The 10,647-nt window shown below is 45.3% G+C and overlaps 2 protein-coding genes across 2 annotated transcripts; one reads left to right on the top strand and one right to left on the bottom strand.

Moving 5' to 3' along the window:
* Positions 1 to 785: 785 nt before the first annotated feature.
* TIMM8A (translocase of inner mitochondrial membrane 8A) lies at positions 786 to 2,879 on the top strand. The gene is made up of 2 exons (XM_007434562.4): positions 786 to 1,032; positions 1,921 to 2,879. The coding sequence occupies exons 1-2, from the start codon at positions 901 to 903 to the stop codon at positions 2,080 to 2,082; spliced, it is 294 nt and encodes a 97-aa protein (XP_007434624.2). The 5' UTR covers positions 786 to 900; the 3' UTR covers positions 2,083 to 2,879.
* Positions 2,880 to 3,119: 240 nt separating this feature from the next.
* LOC103065249 (magnesium transporter NIPA2-like) lies at positions 3,120 to 10,607 on the bottom strand. The gene is made up of 6 exons (XM_015889153.3): positions 10,451 to 10,607; positions 9,332 to 9,866; positions 8,711 to 8,767; positions 8,168 to 8,258; positions 7,869 to 8,029; positions 3,120 to 7,127 (listed from the first exon to the last, which is right to left on the bottom strand). Exons 2-6 carry the CDS (start codon positions 9,468 to 9,470, stop codon positions 6,505 to 6,507), a joined length of 1,071 nt encoding a protein of 356 aa, XP_015744639.1. The 5' UTR covers positions 9,471 to 9,866; positions 10,451 to 10,607; the 3' UTR covers positions 3,120 to 6,504.
* Positions 10,608 to 10,647: the final 40 nt, after the last annotated feature.

Consider the following 10,647-nt stretch of genomic DNA (forward strand, 5'->3'; position numbering starts at 1 on the left):
CCACAAACTCTGGCTGGTGCAGGACTGTATGTGCAGAGGCTCAGAAAACAGCCCAAAACTGTCTTGCGGTGCAGTCCACCATTGTATGGAAGCCTGTTGAAGCTTATATAAAGCTATGCGTGGATTGTACGAGCCAGGATGGGGAAGCCAGACAACTGGTTATGGCCAGCGCTGCAGGAAGAGTTAACTGACTGGCTGCAGACATTGCCTTACAGGGAGGCCTATGCAGATCCAGCAGGAATCCGGACCCTTCTCTGCAACTCTTAACCCCACCGCGTTACGTTCACAGGGACTGTACGCCCTTTATTATAAAGGATGGTCCCTTATTTCAGAAAGCAGTCCTCTTGACTTAATCATTTATTTTCTAGGCTCTGAATTTTCTGGAATTTCTCTGAATTTGCTTGGATTTTCGTTTGCCAAGCAAAGCCGTTTGCAAAGCAATTGGCATTTGCAAAGCCATTTGCAAAGCAGAGCCATTTTTCTTTGAATTTTCTTGGATCTTCCTTTGTCAAGCAAAATGATAAACATAAACCATTTTCTTTTAATCCTTATGAACCTCTTTCAGATTTGCCCCTTTTTTCAGGTTTGTCCTTTACTCTTTCCAAGAAAATACAGCGCGGTCACGGCGCTTCGGCTGCGCCGGCATCCGAACGGTAACCCCTCCGCTCCAGGAGGGGGCGCCCCAGCGCCTCCTTCCTCCCGGCCTTTCTGCCGCCCTCCTCTCTCTGCTGCGCCGGAAGAACGGAGGCGCGCGCGCGGCGCGGGCCGGAAGAGCGTGAGCCGCGGCGCATGCGCAGAGGGCCGGCCCGGGGAGGCACGTGAAGGTCGCTGGCACGCCCGGCCGCTCCATTCAGCCCTCGCCCGGCCGCTCCCGCGCTCTCCCCTCCCGCCGGGCCCGGCATGGACGCGTCGTCCGTCGCGGGGGACTTGGGAGCGGCCGTCAACGACCCGCAGCTGCAGCACTTCATCGAGGTGGAGACGCAGAAGCAGCGCTTCCAGCAGCTCGTGCACCAGATGACGGAGCTGTGCTGGGTAGGGGCCTGGGGGGTGCGCGGCCTGCGGAACTCCCCGCCTCGAGGGCGGGGGGCGGAGGGGGGTCGTTACTCCCCGCGGCAAGAAGTTGACTCGTGCCCGGTGGGGTAGGCGAAGTAACGGGGCGCTGAGCCGCTTTGAGGGGGCTCGAGTTGAACCTCCAGGGTCAGGAGCAGTCTCCTGCGGAGTCCCAGGGGCTGCTGGCGATAACAGGGGGCTGGTGTGGGGGCAAGGGCCTCTGGCTGGCCACCAGGAAACAGGGTGTGGCACGGGGTGGGACGCTCGTCTCATATTGGGGGCTCTCCTGGGGTGCAAATACTGCTTTGCCAATGGGTGCTTGTTTCTTGCGTTCCTGTCCCACCTTTTCTTTGGAGGGCAGCTGAGATGGGGGTCTTCCCTAATTTGATCCAGGGACTGCCCTGTGGGATAGGTTAGGCTGAGCCAGCGGCTCAGTCGTCCAGTGAGTTGGGTGGTCCCGAGGGTCTCCCTCTGATCTGAGTCCACCATCACACCACACTTATTACAAACGGCCTCGTTACGTCGGCGTCCCTGATCCAACAATTCAAATCCACTTTTCCCACCTTTGCTTCTATGTCTAAGCCAAAACAAGGTGCGTTCATCTAACCATGTTATCCAGTGTGTGTGTTTGCCATCATTGGGTGCTCGAGTTGGCTAAGCGTGTCATTCTTGTACAAAACATTTGTGGCAAATGTTACAAATTGCGCGCATTTGGTTTTTGTGGGTGGGAACAAGCTTGGGCACTGTCGGCAGCCGTTGGGATTTGCTCGGAAAGAAAGCTGGACGCATCCAATTTGTCTGTTTGCTAGTCATGGGTCTGAGGCGGTTCCCCTCACTCTTGAACGATTTCTGTTTTGTGACATGGAACAGGAGAAATGTATGGACAAACCTGGCCCCAAGCTGGACAGCCGAGCAGAGACCTGCTTTGTAAACTGTGTCGAGCGCTTCATTGATACCAGTCAGTTTATTCTCAACCGGTTGGAGCAGACGCAGAAATCCAAGTCACCCTTCTCCGAGAGCCTGTCCGACTGAGCAGAAGCCTTCAGTGGTGCTGTTTTCTTCGTTAAAAGAAAAACACTATTTTGAATGGGAGAGGAGGATGAAGAATGGAAGAAGGATTCCTAACAATGATAAACTGTGAGGGAGGTTGGCCCCCACATGTGTGATGGACTTCAGGGCTTCCTGGCCACCCTGTCTAGTTCTGGTATTAAAATCCCACTTTGTGAACATTAATAACCATACAACACCACACACCTGCTATTTAACCTGGGTTTCTGCTGTCCTAGGTCTTATTTTTTTTCCCTTGGATAATAGGAGCTTCATACCAGAATGGTGGCTTGACTATCTTCCTTACCCAGCAGTAAGGTGGGGAAAGCACACCCCTCAGAACTTGAAAATGTTCTTTTTGAGATAAGGGAACTGGGAGGCCTCACGAACGGAGCTCCAGGGGAAAGTAGGGGTGCAAATGTGCCTTTAAAATGGTACTGTGCTTGAGCACTACTCTTTCAAGTGATCCAAATGTCACTTGTTTGAACTTGCAACTGAGTTAACCTTTGTACACCGCAAGTAGATCTTGCAGCTGGACAGAGGAGCACCGGATTAATTTGCAGAAGGGTGCCAGTAGAGACCCATTGTCTTTAATGAGGTGTTTTTCAAACCCACCTCAGCACAGTAGAAATACCCCAAGCATGTGGCTGTTGGGAGGGATTGTCGCTCATGTGGGCATGTATATATTTCTCTTGCCAAGTACAAAAATCAATCTTTCTACACTGAATTCCTTGCCTCCTGATCAGTGGAATAAACATCAATTGGATGCATTTTAAACTGCCTATCGAGTTGATGGTCGTTCCTTCTAGGTTTGCTGAAGTTCTAACAGAGGGAATGCTGTTAGTGGCTACTGCATGTGGTAGACAAGCCTTCCCAAAGGTGAGGCCCTCAGAGCGGGTTAGATTTCAATTCTGGACTTGAGGGCACCGATCTGAGGGTCCTGTTTTTTATAGAACTAGAATGCTGTGCTGTTAAGTGGCAACCTTATTCTCATGTTGTGTTCAAACAGTTGCTGGTCAATTCATAAAGCACATTGATTCATAGGCAGTCCATGAAGCGTCTAACCTTTGGTTTTAATGGCTCCTTGTCTCCTGATTGGAAATGTACGGACCCAAGAAAGTTACTTAAATAAAGTTTGCTTGCCTTACTGCCTTCTTACCAAAGGCAATGAAATGCTGATTTCATTGAGAGTGGTCAAATCATTTGATGTGAGGCAAAGAATGATTTGGGACATGAGTGTAAATATGAGAGGCTTCTATCAGATTTCTGCTATAAATTATTTCACTAGCTTAGAAATCTGCATAACTATTCTGACAGATTCCAAAGAGATTGCTGTGTTGGTCTACCAGTGACTGGTCAGGAGAAACACAGGCTAAAAAAAAAACATTTCTCTTGCAGCCGAGTCTCTCGGTATCCTAAAACCTGGCATGTGCTAAATGTTTCTTTTGTGGTGATCTCTACAATTTTATGAGTGACCTCCACCAAGCCTCTTAAGGATTATTTTGTTTGTTTTCTTCTTTTCTATGCTCTTATCTATGAACAACTGAGTGAAAACCAGAAACTTATGGGGGAAAATAATATTGAGAAGGAAGATCTAGCTGTGTGAGAGGGGGAGTAGTTTTTCTCCACTTTGAACATGGTCAATTCCTTGGCTGACTCTGACAGAGAGAATACCCTCATCCTTGCCTGCCTGGAATTCCTCACCTTTGTGGCTTCCAGATGAACAATTAAAAGGCTTTTAGATATTCTAGGGAAGCACCTAGATTGTGTCTCCCCTGGAGGTATCTGCCCTGTCATATTGCAGCTCCTGAAATAGACATTACAGTACACACACACGAGTTGTCTTGTCAGCTTCGTTGCATATTCCAGAATTGTGCAAGGGACTGTGCTGTCTTATGAAGTTACTTGTTTATTGTTTGGTTATCTCTCCAGTCTAGAAAATCGCTCACCCAGCTTTGGTTTCTGCAAATGGGCTTGGCAGGCCCCTAAGACAAAACTATGAGTTGGCTGCAGAAGATTCATCAGCGGGGTGGTTAAAAAAAAATCTTACTATATATTCAATGTAAATTATTATTTCTTCTAATAATACTTCAATAAGAGGAATTATTTTTCTCTTTTTTGAAAAACCAAGATCCCCTCCCTTTCCCCCAGAAAAGGAGAAAATCGGCTTATCCTAAGTCATGAAGTTCATGGCCAGAAATATTCAATAGGCCACAGTAGTCGTCTTTGAGAGTGGTATTTAGTAAAAGAAGTTTAAAAGTCTTCATGGACAGCAGCTTCAATCCAGTCTTATGCAGATCTACTTGGAAATCATTACTGCTGAATTCAGTGGGATTTAATTCCTGGAATTTTCTGTCTACACTTAAAAACAGTGAATTGCGTTACAGAAAAAAATGTTCTTACAAGTAACTAAAGACTATTACAGAACAGTTCCTGCTTCCTTACCACTGTTTTGGACAATGAAATAGTTTATTACTTGGTATTCTATTTTGCCTTTAAATATGCAATTAACATGTAGGATTTCTTCCATCCAAGCACTGGCCAGACGTGTTTTAGTTAGGTTATCTGCAACAACACTTGAAAACAGGGTTCTGAGAATTATATAGTTAAAAACATTCAGACTTCATTAGAATTGTATATACAGGTAGTCCCCGGGTTAGGAACACCCGGTTTATGGATGGCCCATTGTTAAGAACAGAGCCTACTGTAGCAAAATTTGAGTTAAATACACAATGATTGGAGTTACACAATGATTCAAATTAATTACACAATGCTAGTTACACAGTATTATACAATAATACTGTTCCAGCTTACATACAGATTTGACTTAAGGAATGGAACTCATTTCTAAACTGGGGACTAACTGTATACAAAGGAAACAGCCCTGTGCTATGACTGAAATGTTAAAGGATAATTCTGCAACTTTTGCTAGGGCGACTGGTATGGTGGAACCAAGTTTAAATAATTTGCTGGGTGAAAAAGAAGAAAGCTGGAAGTTTAGAAGGAGCCTTTGTTATTACAGATGAGAAACCTGAGACTGGTATCCCTGACCTTTGCTGATTTGGACTGGTGGTTTCACTCTTCTAGACTGAAGTCCTAAGGCTTGGTTTTCCTAGTTCCCCAAAGGAACAAAAGTCTAGCCAAGTCACTTTTCTGCACTTAAATGGCCAGTCGCCCATCCTAGATTGTGTGGTGCAGCTAGAAAGAAAACAGTGAGGAAAATGTTTCTACAACAAATGGCACCTGATGTCAAGTCATGCCCAACTTTATAGGCACAGATAAGGCAAGGAATGTGATCTAGAAATTCACTCCAATGATTGACCACCAACACAAAAGTTTGATGAAAGTGCAAGTCTATTCCTGGACATGAAATAAGTGACTAATTCTTCCTAAAAAAAAAAAAGGAAAAGAATTAGTTAAGAATTAAGATACCAAACAGCAAAAGAAACATGTTTGGAACATACCCTTACACTTTTTAAAGTCACGTTTTACATCTGCAACATATTGCAAGATATTATGTCGTCATATAAAGAAAGTATTTATTTTAAATAACTTGTAAACCTTAAGTCAGCCTGGAAGGCTTTGTACATTCAAAAATCAGCAGAATGCTGGAGCCGATGCAGAGAGCAGCTGTGTTTCCATAAGAAAGACCTGCATCTTGAGGGTAAAAGTTTGTGAACACATTTCAATAGGCCTATGCTTTTTTTCTATGTGAGCTTGATCTCATGTCTGTTAAAAAGCTAAATTCTGCTTCTCTCTTTATGGTTACTCTGCCTTCAATGTCTGTAGCTGTTCCAGCTTCTTTTCCTCTGCGTTCTTCCGGTTCGTATCTGTGACTCAGAAGGGAAGGAGAAAAAGAATCCTTGCCTGTTCCATGCCCCTCTCTGTCCAGATGTCAGTCTCTTGCTCCTGTCCATCTTCTCCGTGGTCCCTCTTCAGATCCCCAGGATGGGACAAGATTGCTTGTCCATTCTTGTCTCTGGTACGAAAGGCTCACAGAGGTACTCATATTTACATTTTTTTAAACAACACACCCTACCCATGCCACATCACCCAACCACTTTTGAAATGAATGCTTTCAAGAGTGGTTTTATGTGCTCGGGGGGCTATCAATATGTCCCCAAGCCCCGTACAGGTACATAAAACTCTGGACCTGGTCTGTCCATTTCTGGAAGCTGGAAAGAAAGGAACTTAAATCCAGCCCCAAAGCCACTGCTTGTCTATCAGCTTGCATCCAACAGGACCTCCACCGGATTCAAGTATGCGGCCAGTGAAAACACTAATTTCTGAGGAAATGGTTCCCAAATAGTTCTGCATTACCTGGAAAAAATTCTCTGGTGAGCCTTTAGAAATCTAAAAGAGCTTACAGTTTATGGTTTTTAGCCAACAGGTCTAATACCTTAGCTTTCATAAACTCTGTTGCTTCTCTGTCCCTTCTTTCTCTACGAACTCTGGATCCAGAAGAGGCTGGTGGAGGCAAGACCGTTCCTTTTCTCTCTCTCTCCATGAAGCTGCTGGTACATCTTTTTGTTTATGTCTCAGGAAAACGGGCAGCAGATCTGCAGCGAAAGGCACGTCTTTGAAAGCGTGGAGAAGAAAGATGCCAAGGACAATGGTGAGGAAGCCACTTACGGTGCCAACAATGTTCATCAGAACCAGATGCTGCCACTCTTTAAACAGAATAGCAGAGCAGGTCATGACGGCTGTGGTGAAGAGGACATAATAGATGGGCGTGACCACAGATGTGTTGAAGATGTCCAAGGCCTTGTTGAGGTAGTTGATCTGGATGCTGATGCAGACCACCAAGGAAATGAAAAGCATCCAGCCCAGCGGTTCTTTCCAGACGGGCTTCCCGGCAAACAGCTCTTTCATGGCAATGCCTAAGCCTTTGACGCAAGCAACCGAAAGCGAGCCGATGGACGAACAGATGAGGATGTACACCAGGACGTTCCTCTGCCCGTAGCGAGGTCCAGCCACGAAGATGAGAAGAACTGAACTCACCAGCACACATATGGCAAACACGATAAATCCTGGGAGATGAAGGGAAATAATTAAAGATGTGTGAGGTCTCAGACACCACTATGGTTTAGTTTGGTCTAGATCAGGACCACTGATGGTCCTCTAACTTCATTCATATAAGCCACAGAAAGTGGCCTGTTATCTGTTCTTTGCACTCATTTTGATAACTGGGTTATCCATTCTGAAGACACATAACCCTATTATCAAAATGACTGACCAATCCTGGATTAGGAGCCTGCGATATTTATGAGACAACATCAAAGCCATCTACAAACTTTCCTTTATACATTTACCAGTTACAGGGGACGTTTTCCAGTGCCATGACTTCAGAGTAATGTCTTTGGTGGTGGTGGTGGTGTTGAAGAATAAATGCTACTAAAATACGAGTTTTGCTTTGCAGAATCTCAATACATGAATACAAATTAAGAGACTCAATGAGACTACCGGCAATTTCCAAATAACGAATGGAGGGAAAGTTGAGGGTGGCTGGTCTAGAGCATTCATGATATAAACTGGGTAACATTAGTAAAATCTGGTCAGAAAAATAAACCACTCTCTGCCAAATTGCTCATGATGTGTGGACTTCAACTCCCAGAATTCCCTAGCCACCATGGGGAATTCTGGGAGTTGAAGTCCACACGTCTTCAAGCTGCCAAGGTTGAGACTGGATTAGAACAGAGACCCCAACAGTTTTGTACTCCTACTACAGAATATTTTCTGGATGTGTAATATAGAAAACAGGCTTTCTGTACCTGGATCCTTCAGTTTCTCCAACATTGAGTCCAGACTGGAAACCGCTTCCTCCTGGGGAGCATGAATCACCATCACAGTAGATCCTAAAATGCTCAGGAGACAGCCAATCTTTCCATGGATATTCAGCCGCTCATTCAGGAAATAGGAGGCTAAAACTGCACTTTAGGAGAAAAGAAACAAAAGCGTTCACAAGATTTGTTTGCTTGAAGAAAAAACGCAGCAGCTACCGACCCCTGCTCCTGGAAGTTAAGATCTAAGGAAGGTGAGGTCTAAGGTGTGTCTGACCGCATGAATTTACCTGACTAAAACGCTAAGCGCCCCTAGTGGAGTAACCAGCGTGGCTGGGGCGAAAACATAGGCAGCGAAATTCGCAGCTTCTCCAATTCCCACTGTAAAAAAGAAGCAACCCGTCAGAAGTGAAAAACTTTGAACGATGCAATTTAGCCTTTGCTTTGCTCTGACCCAAAGCAGAGTCACTTATTGACTCCTTAGTCGTTGTCAGAAATATTTAGACTAGTTTTTTTTTCCAGGATACAAAGTAGGTTACTACAGGTATCCACTGGGTGGGGTGGGGAGCAAATGCAAAACAGACAACCTGAAGCAAATCCACGAAGTTCCCCTTATGTGTTTATGAGTCTAGCTTTTTTTCGTATAGGTTGATGGTATCCCCAAAGTAGGATAATACTTAGTTGGGATGGTAATCATTTTTGTAGACTTCTTAGCAATGTTGCTCTATGGGAGAGGAAGGTTCTTCCCCAAGAATGTCTATGTACTACCACTGGTGATATAATTTAAAATACTCAAGGGAAAAGAGAGGTATTAAATCTCAAGACATACTTACTGGATATTAGTCCTCCCCACCACAGCCACTCTCTCAGATACGCATGACCCCCCAGGCCTGGGGAAAAAAAGGGATCAGAAACTGAAAGAGTGGATCAAGTAGAACAAGAACCTAGTCTGAGAAAATATTCAAAATTTCTAGGAGACTAGGCAGTGGAATCCAGTTTTTTAAAAAGCAAACAAATTAATTGACTTTATCTTAAAAACGTTTTACCGAAAGAAATGCACAAAAATGGGGAAAAAAGAAAGCATATAAAAACAAAACAACAACAGAACAAAAAGGAGAAAACTATATATATATCACATATCCCTCAAACTTCAAGCAATACTTAAACTTTTCCAAATTTAAAATTAAAGAAAATAATGATTGTCTATTATTACGTAATATTGTAAAGTCTATGCCAAAGGGGAACATGCTGCGTCGTTTTTTTGGTGAGAAGATAAACCTTGAATCCTGTCCTTAACATCAGGAACAATACTTACTTTTCCAATTCCTCAAAACAATTATCTTAGCAAACTCTCAGGGCCCGAGAGAACTACGACTCCTAACAATACTTAAGATTCTACTTTTCTAACTCTCATTGTCAAATGATAATTTGGCTAGCTCCAGATTTACCCTTACCTGCTCTGACGGCCCCTCGGCTGTTCAGCCGGAGAAGCCCCTTCTTCTTGAGGATAAAACTACTTCCAATAAATAGGCTGGAGGTCAGAGCCAAGGCTAGGCCAATGTAGAATTCATAATGTCCTGTGAAGGTCCCCATCTGGATCGATTTGAAAGAAAGAGCAGGAGACAGAGCCACGTTAAGACCTTCCTTCTCCAAGAAATGCTGTCTTAGATCTGCTGGACTGGGATTGAGCAAGTTTCTGGAAGTGACTCACTAACGAGCCATCCCATAATCATCCACCCTTCTCCAGATTCATCTTCTTTCTTGGAAGTATGCTGAGTCGTATTTCCTCTCTATTTCCTAATGCGTTGGGTCTGTTGACTTTTTGTGACTTCTTCTGGTTGAGGCTTGGCTGCCTGGGTGAAATAGCCACGATGGTTTGTACAAGGTCATTTAAGGCAGGGGTGGGCCAGTTTCCCACGGCCAGGGCCCTTGGTCCAAAAGCAGCAGCAGGCGCGGGGGGGCGGGGAGGAAACCGACTCTCCCTTCAATCTATAGGAACATCGATAAAAATAAATACAGTTCATGCGAGTCATCTCCAGTCACGCCTTTCACCATGTCCTCTTTCTGTCCCATTGGGAACCCCAAGTGGGCAGCAACGGAGGGACGGGCAGAGGCACCCCGGCCTTAGGAGTACTTTCCCACCAACCAGGGTTGGACCAACAGCTGAGTCGGGGGCCTTTCCCTCCACCTGGGGAGGCACCTCTCCTCCTGCGTGCCTTGCCTGGGCACGATGGGTGTTGTAATCCAAGGGAAGTCTCCAGGGGAAGACCACCGCCAGCTGGCTTCCCCCACAGGCTTCCCTCCCTTTTTTTTAAATAAAGGTCCCAATGAAACCTTACCATCCAAAAGATCAAAATGAATACAAACTAAAAAATAAAAAATAGAAAGTACAGAAAGGAGAAAAGAGAAGAGGAGAAAAGGGAGAGAGCAAGAAAGAAAAAGAGAGAGAGAGAGAGAGAAAGAAAAGAAAGAAAGAAAGAAAGAAAGAAAGAAAGAAAGAAAGAAAGAAAGAAAGAAAGAAAGAAAGAAAGAAAGGACTCCCCCCTTCCTCGCAACAAGCGCCAACAACTTACCCCCTTCTCTTAAAATGCAGCGAGAGGTCTCTTCTTCCCCTCCAACCCGCGCCCCCCAGATCCGGCCCCCGCAGAAGGACCCCGACCACCATCCAACCGAGGCTCACCCCAACCCCAGAGGAGCCCCCCGAAAAGCCGCGAGCCGCCCCGCCTCCGCCGTTCCCGACCGAAGCGCGCGTCCCCGAGCGCCGCTCCCG

Source organism: Python bivittatus, unplaced genomic scaffold, assembly GCF_059951505.1.
Source record: "Python bivittatus isolate LINGU-HERP-01145 unplaced genomic scaffold, Pbiv_v1 ctg000670_np1212, whole genome shotgun sequence".
Classification (NCBI taxonomy): domain Eukaryota; kingdom Metazoa; phylum Chordata; class Lepidosauria; order Squamata; family Pythonidae; genus Python; species Python bivittatus.